The sequence below is a fragment of the Carassius carassius genome, chromosome 46, assembly GCF_963082965.1.
Source record: "Carassius carassius chromosome 46, fCarCar2.1, whole genome shotgun sequence".
Taxonomy (NCBI): domain Eukaryota; kingdom Metazoa; phylum Chordata; class Actinopteri; order Cypriniformes; family Cyprinidae; genus Carassius; species Carassius carassius.
Window position 1 is genome coordinate 8,888,537 of NC_081800.1, and position 23,666 is coordinate 8,912,202.

At 35.9% G+C, this 23,666-nt stretch overlaps 1 protein-coding gene across 1 annotated transcript in view; it reads left to right on the plus strand.

The window, feature by feature from the left end:
- The window catches only part of LOC132129412 (contactin-3-like), a 43,868-nt gene that overhangs the window by 16,462 nt on the left and 3,740 nt on the right, over nt 1-23,666 (plus strand). The window contains exons 4-17 of the mRNA XM_059540990.1: nt 115-217; nt 734-918; nt 3,859-3,995; nt 4,215-4,344; nt 7,300-7,450; nt 8,848-8,975; nt 10,289-10,458; nt 15,353-15,470; nt 18,417-18,575; nt 18,948-19,097; nt 20,564-20,634; nt 20,944-21,178; nt 22,102-22,211; nt 22,630-22,816. Of these exons, the coding sequence (XP_059396973.1) occupies nt 120-217; nt 734-918; nt 3,859-3,995; nt 4,215-4,344; nt 7,300-7,450; nt 8,848-8,975; nt 10,289-10,458; nt 15,353-15,470; nt 18,417-18,575; nt 18,948-19,097; nt 20,564-20,634; nt 20,944-21,178; nt 22,102-22,211; nt 22,630-22,816 (2,029 nt within the window). The 5' untranslated portion in view covers nt 115-119. The remainder of the gene's footprint in view (nt 1-114; nt 218-733; nt 919-3,858; nt 3,996-4,214; nt 4,345-7,299; nt 7,451-8,847; nt 8,976-10,288; nt 10,459-15,352; nt 15,471-18,416; nt 18,576-18,947; nt 19,098-20,563; nt 20,635-20,943; nt 21,179-22,101; nt 22,212-22,629; nt 22,817-23,666) is intronic.

Genomic DNA, 23,666 nt, shown 5'->3' on the forward strand with positions numbered 1-23,666 from the left:
AAACTGTTCTACTACTAACACTGTTTCATATCTATTGTATAATGTATTTTCTAGTTTTATAGATCAGTGAATTAATTATGAATGGAAAAATAACACTTTTTTTTTTCTTTATAGGCGTAATGGGTGAATATGAGCCAAAAATAGAGGTTCATTTCTCTGACATGGTTCCAGCCGCAAAGGGATCAGTTGTGACACTGGAGTGTTTTGCTTTGGGGAAGTAAGTGTCATTCATCACCCTTTTGTAGTTACTAATGCCGATTCCTTCCTTTACAGCTATCCTGACTTTTAATAGAACTCTGTCACTGAGTTTAATGTGTTTTTCAACTTGGCCCCCTCTTCTCGCCACCTTTTAAAAATGAAATACCATATAACAGTCTTTGGTTTTTTTTGGAGGGGTGGGGGTTAGTGGGGGGGGGGTTGCCTTGTTGCCTTGTTGCAATTTTTCTGTCTCAATTGATTCCATTATTGGATGAGCCATATACATATTCCTTGCAAAAATAAATGAGATGAATTCTTATGAGGAAATGTAACTCATTTAGTATGTTAGAGCTGGGATATGAGGAGGAACGACAGTAATCTACAGTATAATGATACTAAACAAGATTTTCATTCTTTATCTTTTCTGTCTCTCTCTCACTCTGTGTTCTTTCCTTCTTTCTTTCTCTCTATGTAGCTTTGAATTTTTCTCTTTTGCTTTCGCAAGATTACTCACCATAGTTTTTCATATATTCAGTCCAGTTCCAGAGATAACGTGGAGGAGAGCCAATGGAGTGCCGTTTCCTAGCAAGGTGAAGATGAAGAACTCAAACGTAGTTCTGGAGATTCCCAGTTTCCAGCAGGAGGACGCCGGAGGCTATGAATGTCTAGCAGAGAACAAGATGGGAAAGAACATGGTGCAAGGACGACTGTCTTTCCATGGTATGGTTATTTAACTCGTAGTAATTTTATGTTTAGTATTTAGTGCACATGGTATGCTTCATTTTTGCCATAAAAAAAAATTACCAGGATTTTTAAAAAATTCACAGCAATTTCTTGCAATAATATACAGTACCACTCCATTGTTGTATAATCATAAATTGTTTCATCTAACTTTGACATTGTACAAATATTACCGTACAAATTGCTGTGAAAGTATGGCAATGAGTTGCCAGGAACATACTGTAAATAAACTTGAAATAATTGTGTCCACTGTGTTATTGTACTACAGTAGATACACATGATATAATTAAATTTTAATCCATTATACGATTTTATTTTTTGAACACATTGGCTGGCTGTTAGTAGTACTTGTAGAAGCCCGTCAACTTTGCCATATCATTTTCTCTGTAATTGAAATTAAAGCTTTCTAATAGTTTAAAACGCACTTAATGGATATTATTGTTGTCATAACCTTTCAAATTCTTGCCAGCGTTTTCCAAGAGGAACCCTGCCAGTTCGGTCATTTCACAATTGCAGTGAATAGCTTTTTGATTACTTTCTGCCCTGTCTGACTTTTTTTATAGTTTCTATAACTGCATAGTAAAGACCAAAATAAACGGAGATCACATAATGGATCTGGCAGCGTGATGCTGCAGTGTGCCAAGACTCAGCAGTGCTAAATGCTAATTTGAGACACTTTCGTTCATCCAGAAAGGTGTCAAACGGCAAAAAGTTACAGTTTTATAAAGCCAAATCATAGATTGATAGATAGCCTTTTTTTTTTGCTGACAGACAGATAAACAGACATAAAGACAAATAGATGGATAACATTTATCTTCTTTAGGATAGATATTCAGGTACATTTATGTATCAGAGCTCTGATATTTTCTTCACTTTATATTCATATGAAGCGCAAGAAGAAATCATTATTTCACCTCATTGTGTATTTTTCATTATCATTATATTTTAGTTAATAACGCTACTCGTTATTAAATATTCAGACGCTGCAATTAGGTCAGCTCTTATTATCTTGGCTTTTTTACTCTCCAATTTTATTCAATATTTTACCTTAGTTTTATAAGATAAAGCTTCTGTTCCAAATCTTACACCAAAGTCTTGCCCAAAGCGATATCAGTTAAATATCGGACAAATTGCAGGTCTATCTGGAATTTAAGCACTTGTGAGCCCATCTTTGGAGGCGAGTCATGACTCCAAGGATTATTAGGCACTAGAAGCCAGCATGTGAGAATCATTAACTCCTTGCGTCTGTCATTTTTTCATTGACACAATAACAAGAAGAACATGCCTCAACCTAATGATGTGGAGATCACCAGCTACACATAGAATTACTGGCCATAATGTGTTGAAAAATGATTGAATATCAAGATGAAATAGCAAATGTTTACAGATACTCAATATCTCGTAGGTATGGCAACCTTTCACATGTGGTGTTATTGATTTAAATAATGGATAAATATACAAAAAAGAAAAATACCTGCAAGGAACCCATTAGTGAAATACAATGTAAACAAAACTGTAGTGCAAATCAGAACAGCGTGAATTCAAAGGTTTTCTTCCACTCACATCGGAGTACACACCACTTCTAAGTTCCCAGATAAAACGCTTTTTTTGTGAATGTGAGTCCTGCTTTTTCTCAAGGTTACTGAGAAGGTTAGAGGGGCAGGTGCTACTCTGACCTTCTTCTGAAAAGACCTGGCCTTCACAAACGATGCAAAAACATGAAAGCTTTTCATCCCAGTTCTTGTCAGAGAGCAAGCGTCCTTGTATAATGCAGTATGCCAAACTCTTTGAAAAAGGCCAAAGCATAGAAAAGAAGAACCGATAACAGTTGCAAGGTTGGTCAGTTTAAGCGTTTCATAGATGTTTGGGTTTAATTAGTTCTTGGGAAACCAGAGCTGACCAGTTTTCTTGACGAGTTTATCAGTACGTGACTCCGATCGGTCAGTTTAGTGCTTAGTTGCCACAAAACCTGCAAGCGCTGTAAGCGGGAATGTTGATTGAGGATTCATCTATAGGCATGCTTACACGGATCTTGAGTGATTGGTGGGAATCAACAATGCAGAACATGAAGAGAGTGTCACATTATAGAACTGTGTTTGACGGTTCAATCATTAATCTAGACAGAATCAAGTACATGAATGGAAATCTGTTACCTTTTCAATCAGCAGGAAGACGGATAGATCAAGTCCTCACTGACATTTTGTGCTTCTAATTAATTGGATAAAACAGTGTCCATGTTCCAGCAAAGCCAAACATTTGGATTTTCTTGTCCCTATATATGGCTAAATTCCCTCACCGAAAGTCTTAGAAAATAATTAATTTATAATATACTGTTTTCTTCAGACATAAACTAGCATGTAGAAATATTTAGTGTCAACCAATCAAGACAGTGATGTTTACACACTACAATTTATCAGTAAGTCTTTTTTTAATTTTTATACCGATGAAAGTGACAGGCATTTATATTGTCACTAATTATTTCTAATAATATTATAATATTCTATATTTCTAATGCTGTTCTTTTGAACTGTTTCATTCATCAAAGAATCCTGAAAAAAAAAAACAATTCCACAAAAATATTAAGCAGCACAACAGTTTTCACGCAGTGTACCACAGGCAGAACACTAACTGGTTTAATTGTAACAATATTTTACAATATTAATGTATAACTGTATTTATGATCAATTAAATGCAGCCTTTGGAAGCATAAAACATGAAAAATACTGAGATGAGAAACTGTGGCTGCTCTGTTGACAACATGACCATGACTGAGGGAAAAATCTTCAAGTAGACAGTGACAAAGACCGTAAAAAGATCTCGACAAAGACCAGAGAAATGTCTTTGTCATTAAAAAAACATTGTGTATCAAAAATGACTGATAAATTAATTCATAAAAACGATTGACTTTTGTCTCTTCAGCGAAGCCTCAGTGGGTTCAGACGATGCGAGACAGCGCTTTGTCAATTGAAGAGAGGTTATTTTGGGAGTGTAAGGCCAATGGAAAGCCCAAGCCTTCATACAGCTGGCTGAAGAATGGAGAACTACTGGCAGCCGAGGTAAAATTCCAGCAGTGCACAGAGTAATGGTGTAGTGGTAAAAAGATCTGGATCGGCAGTGCAAAGATCCTTGGGTCAAACCTCAGCAGGGGAGCTCTGTTAAATGTATAAAACAAAGTTTTATTGATTATATAACGCCTAAATCTTAGTTGTTGTTGTTTGTGTTGAATGCACGGCTATTTTTTTATTCTTTTGATTTGCTGTTCATCTGTTTCACAGGACAGGATCCAGATAGAGAATGGAGCTCTGACAATCAGCTCCGTAAACCTTTCAGATGCTGGCATGTATCAGTGTGTTGCTGAGAACAAACACGGAATCATTTATTTCGGTGCCGAATTGGTGGTTTTAGGTAAGAGAATCTCTTGTACCTTTCTCATTTCCAATCATCTTGTGTCTTTATTCACCGAGAAGCACCATCCCAGCAAACACAAAACACTTCTACAACATTCCATTAAATTGCTTTTTGGTTGCAGTTTTGCATTTTACAACATTTAAAATCTTTCTAGAACCTAAAACCACAAATGAATGTAGATAAACTAAAATATTTTTGTAGTATTTCAGTATATTATCTCCCTCAGGAGAGATTTGTTAATCAATCGATCAATCATACAATATGCATCACTCATTACACAACAATAAATATTACACATTACCCATAACCTTAGCCTCGCACTCACACAATTCATTACTTAATGTTCAATAATTTAATCTATAATGGAATCAGAGAAAGGTTGTACCTTTTTAACTTACAAGTTAAAGGCATCAACTCATACTCCATATGGAGAATATAGCTTGAGTCACCAAACATTTTAAGACTCTGCTTCTTTACAGACCTTTTAAAAATCTCCTGAAGAGAAGATTATAAATGTGAAAGAAAGAATTTATATATATATATTTATATATATATATATATATATATATATATATATATATATATATATATACTATTGTTTCAACAATGAAAGAGACTGCTTGAATGACTGTATAAGCATTATGTTACATTTATTATACATTATGAATTTCTCATTTACAATAAATAAATAAATAACATCATGATAACATTTAGTTGTCAGTTACCTAATTAAAACTAGAGTAGATATAGTGAATTAAGACTGGCAGATGTGATGTTATATGAATATTGTTATTTTAATGTAGGTAAAGCAGTTGGAGAAATATTACAAATATTTAAATTTGGGAAAAAATATTGAAATAACAAAATATGTATTTTATTTTATAATTCCCTAAAATAAATTGTGATTTTTAAAAAATATATATACTATTGTTGTTTATCGTACAATATTGTACTGTTGTTATTGAGATTGCTTGAATAGCTGTATAATTTTATTTATTTATTTATAAATTTTTTTGGGCAAAAATAAATGTAAACACTTCTGAAGCAACACTTTGCAAGCTTTTAACAAATAACATTGAGAACTGTTATAATAGCATTTAGGTGACAGTTAACTATTTAAGAGTAAACTAAGACTAGAGCACCTTTTTACAAAAAAAAAAAAAAAAACACCGTTCAAACTGCAGTATGACTTTTTATGAATATTAGGACACAGCTCTCATCCTCTGGTGTGCGCTGAGGTTTTTACAGGCAAATAAACTCTTGAAATGGGCTCACAAATGAAAGAGCTGCCCTCTTTTCAACATTTCCCATCAGTACATTTAGAGTGGGGTGGTACGGCACTGTGACTTTCAGTAATTTTAATCCACTATTGATTTGCTGGTGGAGGATGAGGAACTGTGGCTGCTCTGTTGACAACATGACAAAGCCACAACTGAGGGGTTCACTGGTGGAAAAACCTTCGAGTAAACAGTGACAAAGACCAGAGAAAGATCTTTGTCATCAGCTCATACAGAGATGAAGAGTGAGAGAGAGATAGCGGAAAGAGGGTAGAGGTCATTAAGGACACCTCTGCTATCTGACTACAGCCAATTCCTTCAGTGGTCTCCTGTAATGATGTTTGTGTAGGAGCCAGCAACCCTCCATGGGGTAATTAGGTAATAGAGATGCTATTTAACAATACTTTAGGCCACAGTGTGTTTGCTATGACCGTGCATAAGCAGCTTTCCGATTTGTTAATAAATGTTGCTTCTCGGCAGAGGAGATACATTAGACCCAATTAGTGCTGGTCTTTAAGCATTGCGTCATCGCTATCGGAAAATGTCTTTCATATAAGGGCTATTATAAAAACTGGACAACTGACTGTGTAAAATCAGTGTGGATTGATGTTATACCTTATTATATCCCTGTGATTTAACAGGTTTATTCATAATTTTTAAAGGAATAGTTCACTCACATTTTTTAATGTTCAGGTTGCTGTACACTAGTGTGTTTATTTAATTTATTTATTTATTTATTTTTTTAAAGTTTAGTGTCAGTAAGATTTTTTTTATTTTTGTTTTGTTTTTTGTTTTTTTTTATCCCTTATAATTTACCAAGGATGCATATATTTGATCAAACCAGTGCTATTTTAGAGTCTTTAAGATACTATTATATTTTTTGTTAACATTTTGAATTTTATTTTTATGTTTTCATGCTTTCATGTTAATTTTAGTTAAAGTTTTTGTAATTTTTATTAGTTTTTGTTTTTTAAATATGTCTATATAGATTATTAGATTATTAGAGTTATTAGAACATTTACATTTTATGTAAGTTATTAGAACATTGTATTTTAGAACATTAAGGTAAATTAAATGAAAAAGAGAAATCTTGCCTTGGAAACTAGCTGAAATATTTCAATTAATATTTTTATTTCAACATTTAGATGGATGGATGGATGGATGGATGGAGAATTCCACTTCATAAAGACACATTAATTCAAAACTAGGTTTATGATTTATCCTAAAAGGGATCAAATGATGGAAAATAATGTTTCCCAAAAGTATTATTTTTGCCTTTTTTCCCCCTCAGATAGTCCAAATAAAGATTTGGTAAGATTTTGGTAGTAGACTGCATCCCGCATAATCACACGGCTCAAAACCACCCACATGATGGGGAACTGCACAGTGCAAATTGCATTCATCACTAATTTTCTTACCTGATTTGCATAATTCCTTTAGTGAAGCGCTAAAACAACAGGCAGTGTGCAAGTGAAGTGCCTCCAGAATTTGCCTTGAACTGTTCCTTTAAGAGAAAATGCTAAAGTGGTCCTACAACAGCAGTGCACACAAAAACACAAACACACACACACACACAATGCTGCTTTCAGCCCTGCTGTCCGTTTACAGTAATACATGCAGGGCATCCGAGCCTGAGGCGGCAGTTTGACTCTCTTGGCCATGTGTTTTTCCATAGCCTCGCCCCCAGACTTTTCCAGAAGCCCTCTCAGAAATCTGCTTAAAGCCAAGACGGGCAGCACAGTCACCATGGAGTGCAGGCCGCAGGCATTTCCCACAGCCATTAGCATGTGGAGGAAAGGAAATGAACCGGTGCAGAGCACAGACAGGTACGGATACAATCTTTTTCTCTCTCTTTTCTTTGTATTCTTGTCCTTAATTCCTCTTTTTCCTTCATTCTGACCATCTATTCGTTCAAGGCTTCACCCCAGCAGCCCTGCTATGTTCACACTATCTGTGCACAGCTTGCAACTGAACAGTTATCAAAAGGAAGCTGCATTGCCAATTGTGGTAGCTCACTGACCATAACACTCATGAATTATGAAGCAGGCCATTAGGCCGGGCCAGCAGGAGGTCGCTCTGCATTTTGGGTTAAGTCTGTCAAGTATGAAATGATTCCTGGTAGGAGGCCGCTTGAGGAAGCACAGCGGATCGCAAGCCTGGCTCTTTTTATAATGCAGTTGGATTAAATAGTGTGGGGAGAATCCTGTCAAGGGTGCAGAACTACTGTAGGAAAACAATAGATTTGCATTAAGCCACAGTTGTTTGTTTTGAGAGCATTCGGTGAGATGGCCAAAGTCCAATTTAACTGTAAGTGCATTGCCAGGGAATTGTGCATTACAACATTAACATTCCAGAACTGGGTTTCCAGCGTTTGCTGTCTGCTGCTCTGGATAATATAGTGTGAATAGCTGGTGATATATAAGGAGGCACGGGGGCAATTATATATATTTTTTCCATAAATCAATCACTGCTGTACATCTATATTCCATCACAAATATTACCATTACCTTTTAAAAATAAGAAAGCCTTGAAAATAATTTTGAATTTAATACAAGATACAAGAACTTACCATTACATGAATGGTTGTTACACTATAAAGATGCTAGAAAACTAGAGAAACATATTATCAAAATATTTTATACAAATAATATAATTGCCTTAGAATATTAACGTTAGTAAGTAGTTTGTGATGTATATTAATCTTTTTCGTTTAGATGTCAATAATTATATTCACTACTGTTGTAAAGGGTTCATGTCATAGATTGCAGTTACAGGTAAATAGCAATTACTGTAAATGAAACTGAAATCGCTTAAGATTCTAGGCACTTAACATGTACATGAGAAAATAAGGGTTGTATTTCTTAAGAGCATGTATATTAAGAGTATGTTAAAATTGTAGAAAAAGTCATGAAGGTTTGGAAAGAAGTCTAATTCAAATGATGGGGCAGTAGATTGAGCGATGCAGCCCGCTGTTATAGCTCGCCGGCTTTACGTTTAAATGATTGTTTTGTGTGAATGCACACTCTTCAGCTTCGTTGGCTGTCATGGATAGTGTCCAATGTACAGAGATTTATGTGCCATTCTAAAGAAACCCATTATGTTCTTCTTACTACATTTTCTACTGTTCCCGAAATGTAAAACACATTTGTACTCGGAATCTAGCTCCATTATGAGTTAACCAAGTTTAAATTTGATTTGAGAGGATTGTGCTTCTCTCCTTTAGGATAACTTTACTCCCTGATGGAACACTTAGAATTACAAATGTGACCAAGATGGACGGGGGAAACTACGCTTGCTTGGCTAGAAACCAGTTTGGTGTGGCCAGCACTACAGGAAGACTATTAGTCACAGGTATGGATTACTGTAACAGTATTACGGTCTGGGCTTCCTCTTTGCCTTTTCTGCAGATAGAAGTTATTTTAGATTTTCGTTCATGTGGGAAGTGGTGATTTCTTTCCAAACTCTTGGGCTTTAAGGTTTCAGGCAATTGGGTTCTGCACAATTAATCAAAATCATGACAGTTTCAGCGATCGTTAATCCAAAAATAAAAAAGTCAATTCCCTCATGGTGTTGTACATATTTATTTCATTTGTGTAACACTAAAAAAGATATTTTGATTTAATGTCACAACTGATTTTGTCCATACAATGGAGTCCAACAGTTTCAAGCTCCAAAAAGGACATAAAGGTAGCATATACGATGAACAGAGCAAAATGTAAGTGGATATTTACTTCCAAAGACAATCTAAATTATGTATGGAAAGGCATGTATAACATCAAACCTCACCAATGAGGGTTTATGTTATAAATGTGACAGGTTTTTTTTCTTTCATTTTTTTTTTTTTGTCTCCGTTCAACTCAATAGGGATGGGATACAGAGCTTTTTGTGTGTTGTTGTAATTACCCATTTTCACGCTCTGCTTATGGCATTGCAATTACCCTGGATTACACTAATGGAGTGTGTGAGGGTGTAGGTTATAGGTTGTGCTTACACAATTTAGAGAGAAAAATATAGAATGCTGCATTTGCACTCTGGGTTTTGCTGAGATTAGTCTTTTACAGCAGATTCCATGCCAACAGATTTGAATATGAATCTTAATGGAAGTAACCTCTGGGCTACTGGGCACTTGTAAAAACATTGATGTTATTAAAGGGGTCATGTCAGTTGAACAGAAAATGAATTTTCCTTGTTCATTTGAGATTCATAAAGTTCATTACACTACTTTTTTTCTATTATTTAATTTTCCGAAGTGAAAAAAAAAATCTTATTTATTAAACATGATGGTTCGGTACGTACCTCAGATTTGATGTCACAGTTTCGGTTCAGAGGGAAACCCTTTTTCATTAAAAAGTGGTTTAATGGAGAAAAAAATTAACTTTCTTTAAATAAACTCAATTATAATTCAAATTTTCTTATATTGAATTTTTGGCTGTAAATCTTAGAAGAGTCAGTTTGTTTGGTTTTAGGATCAGATTTTTGTACCTGGAGCACTGATTTCAGGTTTTGCACTAATGACACATTTTTCTCATGAGATCTGCTTAAAAACACTGCCCTTTAATTCTGTGGTTTAGAATTTGTATATACTGTCCAGTGTATGTATATATTTACATTTATTATTCAGTTATTCATTTTAATGAATCAACCTTATGTGTGCTTTTGAGCAGATCCCACACAGATCACCCAGGGTCCAGTGGACATGGAGATCATTGTTGGGGAGAGCATCGTACTGCCCTGCCAGATCTCCTGTGACCCCGTTCTGGATGTTTCATTCTCCTGGGCCTTCAATGGGCAGCTCCTCAATAAACTGGACCAACATTATGAGCATGTGGGTGGGGTATGTCGTATTTTTTTTATATATTCTTTCTGTCTGTATTCTGCTTTATACTTTTTAATGTGTCATAGACGTTTGTTAAGATGTTCATCAAAAGTCTAGCATTTCAACTTCACAACACAGTTTATTCACACTTGCTGTGCTGATTGTCCTTTACCTAATTTGGTTTTCCCAGTCAAAAATGACCAGGTCTTTTGAAAATTGTTTGTAAACCTATCATAATGCAATATTATCACCAAATCTTGCATTCATTCTTTTTGTTGTTTTCTTTCAGTTAGCATGTTTTGTATTCCTTTTTGCAACTGATTGATTGTAGGCTTCATCGATTTGTGTTTATGCAAAAATAATGTTGCCAATGTTCAGTCAAAGACTGAGGTTCATAAGTTCAAATCGATGAGATCGGCAATCGGGCAGTTTCAGAATGAGGGTGGGAGTTGTTATTCCCTGTGGGAGAAAAGTTAGTAAGTTTTACTCCTATGTATAATTAATTAGCATTTTTTGTGCAAAGAAAATCCTCTCTATGTCAAAATGAATAGAACACAACGTTAGTGTTAAATCTGTACTCAAATTGCAAATATGACAGCTGTCGTGGACTAATTTAATTTAATAACTTTTATTTGGCTGATCATATGACTGGAGTCTGCATCATAATCTATGTGAATGCAAATGATTTTAAACAAATCTATAAATATTACTATTCATTTCTTTTTGTAAAGCCTCCCTAATGTAGACAAATACTGAGGGCCCTATAATACACCCGGTGCAAATGCATTTGCGGCCATTTGTGCGCCCATGGGTGTGCTGGTCTAAAAAAGAGGTGTGTTCAGGCACATTGCTGGCGCATTGCTATTTTAAGAAGCTGAAAATAGACTGCACCATAGACCAACTCAAAAGTCTAAAGTCAATGGCGCAATATTTTTTTTTGTTATTTAAAGAGTGTGTTGGTAGAAAATGCTGGTCTGGGCGGGTCCACAGTGCGCATTGACTTTGCTTATTACACACAGGGATGCGCATCACACAAACATGCCAAATATTAAAAACAAAAGGATTACAGTGTAAAAGAATATTATTGTGTAGGCTACATAAATATAAAAATGTAATGAATAGGATACTCATTGCGTGTATTAGAATTAGGCTACATATTAGCAATTCAGCCCATTACTACTTATAATGATGAATGAAATTCTACTTCATCCCGCGCCGCCTTCAACTCTCAATGCTTTGGTGGATTCCTGCTTGTCCTGTAGATGATCTGCTCACGTGCATGAGCAGATTGGTTTCTTTGCTTGAGAAGCGTTCAGCTTTTCTGCCAACAAATTCCGCCATGTAAATAGTGATCCCGCATGGCGCGAGCTCATCTCGCTCTTAAAGGGAATGGGAGATGACACTCTGATTGGTTTATTGAACGTTACGGCCATTATTTATTAAGAGAATAGGGACAATCCATTCCAAAAATGCACCCCGGCGCATGGACCGTTTTTCCGTCGTTAAAATACCAAAAGTGGATTTGGACACACCCTCAGTGCATCTGCGCCATGTGCTTTACACTTTGCATTTAGATCAATAAAATAGGGCCCTGAGTGTTAATTTAATGTCTCTGTACTATACTGTGTACTATACTATACAGCTCTTACAATGAAATTAATCTATTATACACATTATACTCAACAAATGTCAGATTCTGAGGGAGTTGATCCAGTAGTTTACTGTACAATGCTATTGTCCTCTGAGCCAGACCTACTGTTAAAGTGTGGGAGACTAAGCAGAGATAAATTCATCACTCTCTTTTTGAGGTTTTTAGCTGTTCCTTCCACTGCTTAGCAGCCCAATATGTTCACTTTGAGCTATTTTCCCTCCCCTTCACATAATAAAAATCAATCCATTAAAGTTTTGCCTTCAATGATCTCAAGTGTAATATCCTCATATGGCTTTTGAATGGTCAGATCTCAGACTGCTTTTCTCTGGGATGTAATGATGCCTTTCTAGAAATAGTAATGATTTTAAAGACTGAGAGAATGCCCTAATGAGGACTGACTGGTCAATATTGGATGTGCATGATTCAACTGAGCAACCCTTAAACAGATTCATTAATCACCACCCCCAAAGCCATCAAAAAGATGATCTATTTTTCAAATAAGGGAGAATTAAATGAGTTATTTTTTTATGTGGAAAGCAACAGTAAAATAAAATTCTTTTTGACTTTTATATAATTCTGGTAATTTGGTGATAACTCTGAGCATTTGGAACACATACGCTCTCATCTTCAAGCGAGTGATTCTTATCAGTAATTATATTCCAGTTCTTATTATAAATTCTCAGATGCCACCCGTCTTGTAGGATTATCAACATGAAGTTCACAGCTCGGATGAATTCATTTCCATAATGAAACAAAATTTTTAGCCTAATGCCCTTACTGCTGAAATTGCAGATTTACCTCTTGTTTGCCAACCACAATCTTCCCCTCAGATAAGAGCATACATCTTATCTCATGTAGTTTAATTGATTTGAAATCTAAGCGCTTTTTATTAAATTATTGAAGTTGTCTGTGCCAAAGACTTCAGTGCTGCATAGACAATATCAACATCCAAGCGAGTAAGTGTCTTTAAACAATAGCAATAAAGTATCCGTTTTACTGAAGATTTTTGACGGATTGGTGAATCGAGTAAGAAGTAAATGTACACACTGATAGCACTATTTATTTGCATCTGCTGTCTGCATGGTTTTAGCAACTTATTCACTAAGATAATGCAAATCAGGTAACAAAATCACCCACAAAAGTGATGCTGGTCGTGAACACTTTTTATAGAAATCTTGATGCATTTTTATACATATATATATATATAAAATTAAATATATGCATTTAGCAGACGCTTTTATCCAAAGCGACTTACAGTACATTCAGGCTATCAATTTTTTAAATGAAATTAAATGACATAATTTTCATTTTTATTAAAATGAAATTTTAATAAATGACATAATTTTCATTTTTGGCTGAACTAACCCTTTAACCTTCAAAATTGTACTTAAAAGTATTATATTAATGCTTGCAAACGGACAATTTTCTTTTTTTATTGTTTTACATCCACAAAGTTTCCAACAACGAAAACAAGTCTTTTTGAAAGTATTTTATACAAGTTAAGTAAATATATGTATGCGCATATATATTTAAGTAAATATATATGAAAACATCAAATATAGGTATTACGATAGGCAGCTCCCTGAAGAAAAATGTGTGTTTTCCCAGTCCATCCATGTGCACTTGTCTCAATCCAACTCATGTCACATTTTATGACATCCCGTGAAAAGCAGTTCCTTTCAGCTGTGATGCAAAGGTGCAAGTCACATTTGCTGCACTTCATGCACACGATCCCTCTGCAGCCAGGGTATTTGCACTTCCCTTTCTTCTCCATGACAGGCCAACTCTGCTCTCTTACTATTGCCTTTTCCATAAAATATTGCTGTCTTCTTTTTCTGAAAAGAAGACATAATTCTGTTATTTATACTTAAATACAACTATACTACAATAAACACTTCAAATCAATAATTAACTAGATAATTTTATTGATGCTACTATCTATAAAAAATATCCCAATGTGGAAATACATTACTGCAGTTCCACTGTGGTACAGTGTTGCCATATGGCAACGCACCTATTTTTCCACAGTCGTACAGAGTTGCCATATGGCAACCTTGATATTTTCTTAATTTACAGTAAAACTATGTTAGACGAAATTGATTTGTGAATGAAAATATCTAATTTACTTACCAAAGATGTTGCAAAAAAAAAATCCCCCTTGAGAAAATGTTTAGAAATTAGGTTAATCGAGCAATTTCTGGAGCACTTCAACAGGTGTCTTCTGTGTCAGGGTGACAGTGGGAAAAGGAGTTTTGGAGGGACATTCAGTTGCCATGTGGCTTAAAAGGCCTACCCTTTTAATTCCCATAATGCGATATATCAATTACAACTCCGTACCATAGAGGGTTAAGGCTTTATAGAATGTTAATTTAATGCATACATAAATGCTTATGTTAAAAAATCATCTAAATGGAGGGCAATGGAGTGAAACAAAATGCTGGAGTGTTTAGTTTTTCAAAGTTGTCTGTTCTTTTAAAATGTTCTATTCAGTGCTTTCAGTCTTTGAATTAAATTGTATTCTATTCTCTGCATATGTTAATGCATGCAGTTAATCAGTATATCAATTAATATGATTCAAATGTTAAGAATAAAAGTTAGTTTAGCAGAAAGTACTTTTCAGTACATAAGTTCTTCATTATGATTATAACATTATAATATACTGTATGAGGATTCTGATGCTCTTTTTACTTCTTAATTACATCTATCATCATGAATATATTAGGAAATATCTTTATTACTTTACCTGTTTTCACAGTACTTTATCTATTCCCTTGACAGAGCGCTTTTGAAGTTCACCTCCACTCTTATGAACAACTTTCTTCATCTTTATTAGATTAAATAAGGCATTTAATTGTCGTGTGTGGATTTAGTATTCATCACTTGTACAGTTTCATATCACAGGGTTTCAGCACACTGAATCCAATCACACTACCTCTTAAATGTGATTAAGCTCTAATTAGCCAATTAGCAAGTGAGTTTGGTAGCTGGATTCTGTGCAGTGTTGAAGAAGCCTAAGGCTTGGCCAGAGGAAATGTTTATCCATGACGGACGTTTCAAACATAGCAGTGAACAGCCTTTGCCAAAAGTCATCCATTAGCTGTGGAGTTGGGCCACATTTTCATTCCCAAACCCAGCAGGGTGTCTACACTTACTGAATCACTTGCCGGCAAATATAGCAAACAACTCACACATCTTCCTGTTGCTTTAAAGCCCAGTTGGTAGCAGATAGTAATGTGTATGTGTGTGTGTTTATATCTCTAGAGTACATCTGGAGATTTGATGATACGGAATATACAGCTGAAACACGCCGGAAAATATGTCTGTGTGGTCGACACGGATGTCGAGAGTTTATCAGCTGTGGCTATTTTAATCGTGAAAGGTAAGAGAGCGATGGCCAGGCAACTGGGGGAGCTTCAAATTCAGGGTTTGGATTTGGAAGGAAAACCTGATTGAAAGATAAAAAAGCTTTCTTTGCTTTGCCAAAGAAATGTACTCAGCAAGTACAAAATACAAGTACAAACTGGCAGTAGCAAGCAAATAAAACCAGCTGGGCTTATATAAGGATCTTTTAATGTGGGGCCATGTCTCTGTCTCAAACAGGGGCCGGGACCTCAGCAAACTTTCAAGGGGGCCTCAAGATAGCTTAAAATTATTTAGTTGGCTCCAACAATATTGGGTTTCTATTGGTTTTTAAAATAGGGTTTTTCAATTTCTGAGTAAAACAATGTCTGCGTTAAACATAAATTGATGATACTTGGATGTTTCAATCTACAATGTGGATTACACACACCCATACTGAAAACGCACATTTTGAAGCATCATTTGAAAGCAAATGTTTTTTGTTTGTTTGTTTGGTTTTTTGGGGGGGTTGTATGTTTGTAACTATTTAAGACTTCTGTAGTGTAAGTGTTTGCAGTTTACATTGTACAACAAAAGAAGTATTGTCAAGTTATGTTTACCACTGACCTCATTTTACTTATGAACTGAAAAACACCATTATAAAATCCCATAGGAAAATCTTAAGGGAACCCATGGTGAATTTGTCTTCCTGGTTTTGACGTCACAGCTACTGCGCTCTTAAGATGGCGAGTTAAATGATAAATGTCTGATTTCTATATCCTAGAAATGTCCAGTGGATATAGAAAAAGAATCACCCCCCTTTAAAATAATAACATTTTGTTGCTTTGCAGCATGAAGTGAAGACAGACACAGTTTTTTTTTATTCAGCTGTATTTATTCAGTGCAGCTTATAATATCCAAGTGAAAGATATAACACACACACACACACACAACTTGTCAGAAAAAATTAAATAAAAACAGAATCACTGAGTTAGAAAAAGGAACACCCCATTGTGTCAGTATTTTGTTGAACCCCCTTTTGCTTACATTACAGTCTTTAGTCTGTAACTTTTCTCTAATAACTTTCTAGACTTTGCAATATTTGCTCCCTCTTCTTTGCAGAACTGCTCAAGTTCAGTTCATTTTAAATGGTAGTGACCGTTTGTGGACTGCAAAGTCGTTCCACAGATTTCAGTGGGGTTTAAGTCTGGGCTCTGACTAGGTCATGCTAGGACATTCACCTTTTTCTCCTTCGGTCATTGTGTGTTCAGTTTTGTTGTGTGCTTTGAGTCACTGTCATGATGGCAGGTAAACCTTCTATTGACAACTTTCTGGCAGAGGGCCACAGATTTTCCTCAAGATTTTGATGGTATTTTGCCCCATCCATTTTTCCCTGCTGCAGAGAAACACCCCATAACAGTACATTACCACCTTCATGCTTTACTGGAGGAATGCTGTTATTTGGATGGTGAGCTGGATTCGATTTCTGCCAGACATATTGTTTGGTGTTGAGGCCAAATAATTCAATTTGAGTCTCATCTGCTTCAGAATCTTCAAGGTGTTTTGGCAAAGTTCAGTCGTGACACATGTCAACTTCGCTGTACAAGCCACATTTGTGGAGAATTTGTGATATTGTTGTCACAGGCACACAATGACCACTCTTTGTCATAAACTCCTGTAACTGCTTCAGATTTGCTATAGGCCTCTTGGTAGCCTCTCTGACCAGTTTTCACCGGCTCTTTCATCCAGTTTGGAGTGACGTTTGATCAGGGAGGGTCTGTGTTGTACTCTCCCTGTTGTAGAAAGGCTCTTTTCATGCTGAACTAATCAAAATGAGCACAGCTGATCACAGTTAAAAGTCAAATGGCTTTGTGTGCCACTGAGAAGGTGATTAACTACACCTGATTGAGTTTACAAGTCATTTTAAAGAGTGGGGATGATCTTTTTACTCACTGATTCTGATTTTTTTTTTTTATTATATTTTTCTGACATGTTGGTGATATATCTTTCACTTGGATGTTATAAGTTGCACTGAGTAAATACAGCTAGATAAAACAAAAACTTTGTCTGTCTTTATTTCAGGCTGCAAAGCAACAAAATGTGATTATTTTAAATTGTGATTTATTCTTTTCTACACCCACTGTAATTTAAATGAATACAATCACAAAACTCAATAGGCATTTTTCAATATATATATATATATGTATATATATATATACATTTTACTAGTTCTTCCGAGCTCTAAAATGTTGTATCAGGTAGAAATTGTAAGTAAAAAGTATTCATACAATTCATTATTAAGATTATTAAGATTAAGAAACTGGAACAGAAATGTAAAAAGAGAGGGACCCCTGAAGGACATTCAGCTCCTAAAACCTCTGGCAGTTTAATTCACAGAAACTAGGAGTGTCTGTCCTTTGAATATTATGCACAATGGGGGGCCATGGTTTAAAATGAATTATGTAAATATTAGTCAGACCAAAAATGCATGTTAACTCCTCACACCAAAACCAAATATGATTTTTTTTTTTTTTTTTTTACAATTTGTCTTGATGATTTGTCTTTTGAGTGCCTTTTTTGTGAGAAGCAATCATTGTCTGGTCTTACTATTGATGCTACAAGTCACCTGTGCTGACAAAACCACAAAACATCATGCTCCATTTCGTTATATATTCCACCAAAAGAGTGTGAATTTCACAAAGGAAGACAACTCTCTGCACATTTTTAATTGGAAGACGTGCTGTAGCCATTAAGAAAACAGCTCAAGCCTCTGAAAAGCTTTCCTGTGATTCTCAAAGAGATCTAGTGTCCCCACAAAAGCAACAGCTTAAAATGTAATAATGCCTTTTAGAGACTGGCCTTTTATCACAGTTTAGGAGGGCGATAAGAGGAGAGCTTCCTGGCAGAGGGTGAGCAAGTTTAGATGTCAGTGAAGGTAACTTCATTTCTAATTGCTAATTCACTGCTAATTGTCTGATTGAATCAGGTCCCCCAGGAGCTCCAGATGGTGTAATAGTGGAGGAGATCACAGACAGCACGGCTCAGCTTTCTTGGAGACCCGGCCAGGATAACGGCAGCCCCATCACAAGCTATATCATTCAGGCCAAGACAGCTTTCACAGTGGGCTGGCAAGCGGTGAACACGGGTAACAATACAGGATTAGCTAAAGCTAGTCAAGCGGAGCATCAATTCAGTGAGAGACTGAAATTACCATAGCACATCTCATGTGCTTTTAAGAAAGAAGCTTATGCTCGCTTTGAGTACATATAAGTACCCTCTAAGTACTAAGGCAAAACAACTTAATCTGTTCTCTTGCCTTGCCGCTTGAATCTGACTTCATTCGAACAACATCCGACCCAGACAGAGATGTGAAATATAATTTTTTTTTATGCTTTATGACACTTCTGGTTTACTGTAAACATAGGCTCAAAGTTGTGCTCCTGTTGTTAACTTTCATGGTGCCACCTTGTAATCCAGGTATTTTCAGTTAAACCGTGGCTTTTCTGTTTGCTCTCAGTCCCGGAGGTGATTGATGGGAACACATTGACGGCAACGGTGGTGGATCTGAATGCATGGGTGGAGTTTGAGTTCAGAGTGCTGGCCAGAAACAGCGTCGGCGTGGGGGAACCGAGTCCCGCTTCTCTTAAAACAAAAACTGAAGATGCAGGTGAGTCACCAGCGCTGTTAATTTATACACAAATTTTTAACTGAAAGTCAAATCAGAAAATACCTCATTTAAATTGTTTTTGTCATGTAATATTCATTCCGTTTAGGCAATTTTATTTTGATATAATATAATTTTAGTCTATGAAAATAACATTTTAGTTAATGAGAGCACAAAATTATAGTGAATATTCAAACATTTTATATATTAATTTAAACATTCCTACATTTAACCAATGCATGTGAAACCCTGCCTGTAGCGTTACCCTACTGAAATAACATAACGAATACACTGTAGGAATTACAATGTTGTGAATTTTCTATGGTTTAGTTATTCGTTGCCCTTATTTTAGTGCATTGGTACAGAAAAAAAAACATATCCACAATATTACACCATGTGATTAACTATTGAATTAGTTATTAATAACTTGTGCATTTAAACCATTGAGTCAGTGAGATTTTTTTAAAATGTTTTTGAAAGAAGTTTCCCATGCTCACCAAGTTTGCATTTATTTCATCGAAAATACAGTAAAATTTAGCAATATATTAAAATATTATCACTAGATAACTGTTTTCTGATATAATTTATTCCAGTAAGGGCTATCTGTATTTTCAGAAGTCTTTCTAATATGAATTATAAATGCCTTTACTGTCCTTTTTGATCAATTTAATTGATCCTTCCTGAATTTAAGTATTAATTTATTTAAAAAGAATATTACTGACCCTAAACTATTTAATGGTGTATATATATGTAACTGTCAATTTCATTAGCAATTTTCTTTGACCCGGTTAACAAAGAAGTGGTCAGAAGCAAAATTACTCCAAGATCAGAATTTTTACCCTTCACTAAAGTATTAAGTACAGACTATTTCACAGACAGAATTACTTCTGATCTGATTTAATATAACATTTCAAACTTTGTCAAATCCAGGGATAATTTCATCCTCAGAAGCTACCTTGCGAACACAAATTGCCTATCTAATTAGTCAGCCAATCAGAATAGAGCTTGCCAGATCGAGAAAGTGCCATCCAGTTTTGTGTGCAGTAGGTATCAGATGGTCAGTAAGCGACTGTAGGCATCCTGTGGATGTGCTGTCTGAGGTTGAAAATCCACTAATGCTCAAGTGTCTATATTTTTCAAATGTCCCTTGATGAAGCGATATAATTTTGGTGCATTCAATGCTCAAGTGCCTCTTTGTATATTATAGAACGAAATCTTCGAGCATTATTGTTGAGATACTCTTGGCAAATGGTGAAATTCACTAGAAACAAAGGCAGTTAGCTCAGACGCTGCCCACAGAATTTTTTTAAAGCAGTTGCTAGGGGACCGGAGCTTTGTTACATTAGATACTTGATTAAGTAAGGCTTAAAAGTAAAAGTAAAAGAATAGAAACAATAAGGAAGGTAGGGGCTGTATATATCCGCTGTACTGAAAACAAAGCTGTTTTTTCTTTGTTTTTCTGTACGCAGTTCCTGACACGGCCCCTACCGATGTCGGAGGTGGGGGTGGCTCCAAGTCAGAGCTAGTAATAACATGGGAGGTAAGTCATCTGTCTATATTATCACTCCCTCTGTGCGAGGTAATAGTTTTGGCTAATTAAATGGAATTGAATGAGGGTGTTTATTACCTCAGTCAAAGCCAAGCCTGTTTTCCATCTGGGCCCTTTACTCCCGTAATAGCATTCAATTCAAACTTGGTTGTATATTAGAAAGCAGTTCATTTGCACTCTCAAGAGGTTGCATTACTTTGTGAAAACTGTGCGGGATTTGGAAAAGCATTGGGTGTGAACCTGAGGCTTGATCTGGTCTGTATGTTTTAATATCACTATAGTTTCTTGTTTCCATCCCAGCCTGTGCCTGAAGACCTCCAAAACGGAGATGGATTCGGCTACATCATCGCTTTCCGGCCATTGGGGGAGGTCAACTGGACACACGCCGTCACCTCCATACCGTCCCAGTCCCGTTACGTGTACCGTAACGAGAGCATCCCTCCCTTTTCTCCATTTGGTGTCAAAGTGGGTGCCTACAACACCAAAGGCCAGGGACCATTCAGCCCTGTTACCATTGTGTTCTCGGCCGAGAATGGTGAGACTGTCAATCGCATTATGAGCAGCGCACAAAAGCTTACCTTCTCACTAATTTGCAGTGTTTTCAATGGATTTTTCTTTCCACCATATATTTATTCATCCATTGTAAGGTGCATAAAAAATTGAGAGAACAGGCCAGGATTGATTCCTGTTTCACCAGCACTTTATTATTGTGCAGCGCTGAAAGAACATGGCTCATTTTATAACAAATGGTCAAGGAAAAGCGAGGAAAAGGCTGTAGATCTAGATTATGTAATTCTATATCATTGTATGGGTTACTCCAACGCTGTTGCTGGCAGTTTTAGCAGTAATTTACACTTTCTTAACTGGAAATGTATTTGATGTTTTGCTAAATGTCCAAGAATCCATAATGCAATTTTCTTTTTATAGCAAGTACAAAGTAAAGCATGTACTATAATGGCTGTATGTGATGTTGTGTTATAAATGTCAGGTGGTTGGAGCTCTGGAAACTCATGCTCAGCATTTGAAGCAGCAGTGTGGGAATCTTTCAGCTAGTTAGGATCAGTTTGAGATGAGCTATAACAGCGTGGAGTGATAAGGAGACAGTGGTGTGTCAGGAAGCTACTGCATTAATTAATTTCCTGTACAGATAATTTTCCTTCATGCCACTCATCTATCCTGTTAAAAGAAAGGCTAGTAATTTACTATTTTAGAGACAAAGGGTTTTGCATCAGTCATTAATAAACTGTTTTTCATCAGCCTCTGATTTGTGCACTGACATGCTTTTAGTCTCATCTTGTGTCTTCTCTTCTAATCTTGTCTCATTTCAGTTTCTTCCCTTTTTCCATCCTAGTATTGTCTTATTCGTCTTATTTTTGCTCTTCTTTTCTCTTATTTCCTTATCTCTTTTATTCTTGTCTTTATGCATTCATCTTTTTCTCTTTTCCTCTTCCCTCTCAGAGCCCAGTGGCATTCCAGATGGCATGTGGGCCAGAAGCATTTCTGCAACTGAAATTGAAGTGAGCTGGCACATTCTCAGCGCTTCCCCAGAAAGAGTGTTGGGCTACGAGGTGCGTCCCTTCTTCTAAATGGAAATAACTCTCTGTCCGGTTTTGAAATGCACCTTGGGTTCTGTCAGAGCCTGTCATCTCCCACGCTTCACCTCAAAGTTCCCTCTGTACCCATGGAAACGCTCCATTTGAAAATAAGAATAGGGTGCCCTGTTCTTACCGTATGCATAGGAGGCCCTCTATGCAGCATATAGACGAAATGGCTTTTCTTCATCTTTTTTGAGGGCACAGAGAACACATTACACATTCCTCTGTGAAACTCTTTATCCATGTCACCCCAAACCCACTTTGTGGAAAAAAGTGGAAAAACTCCTGTATAATAATTCTCCTGCACTGAACATAATGGCACTGTAGCATTGTATCCGTGAGGCTTTAGATCCCACAGTCTGTGCTTTCTCTACATTGCTCTTTAAATCAGGTGGTGTACTGGGAGGATGACACAAAACCAGAGACCATGGGCAAAGTCAGAGTGTCTGCCAATCAGAACAAGGTTAACATCAGTGGACTGAGAGAGTACACTCAGTATTTCCTGACAGTGAGCGCTTTTAACACGGCGGGAACTGGCCCTCTGTCTCCCACTATCAATGTGACCACAAAGAAGTCCCGTAAGTATATGTTTCTTAAACAGTTTTATTACTGTTTAATTACAGTTACAGTTTATTGCCTCTGCAGTTATATATTATGTTATGTCATATCATTAACTTTTTTGTCTAATTTCAATATTTGCACTTTTTCAAAAAATAAAAATAAAGTATCCTTTTTATTGTTTAAACAGGGTAAAGAAACCTGTCATTTGATATACTTTACTGTAATTATTAAGTTTTTTTATTATTAAGTGTTCATTTATTTTATCAAAAATATAGGAAAAAATATAATTATTTTCTACTTTAACATTACTGTAACATTATAAATGTATTTACTGTGACCTTTTTTTCTAGTTTTCCATGCTGAATAAATGTACAGACAAATAAAGATTTGAAGGATTATTGGTTAGAAGGTTAAGTCAGCATTTAATAACTGTCATCATTGCAAACCTTTGTCTTTCTGTTTTGTCCATGGGAAACAAAATTAGATATTTAAATGAATGTTCATGCTGCTCTTTCTCTTTCTTTCTGAAGAATACAATGACCAGCAAAAGTACCTAAGTAGTCCTTAACTTGCATACAAAAAACACTTGGAATAAAATATAAAAAACAGTCCATATGATTTGTATGTGTTTGTTGTCCTTTCTGGAGGGTGATTGTACTTGGTGACTATTTGTATTTGTTGCTGTTGTTATGGGTTTTTTTTTGTTTGTTTGTTTTGTTTAAGTTTTTTGCCAAGAAAGCATTAAGTCATACATGTTTGAAATGCCAGAATAGTCATTCATAGTTCTAGTACTCTACGCTATAGTATAGTATAGTATAATACATAATGACATTGACAGGAGAGGTGCCTGGCCTGGCTGTCTGTTTG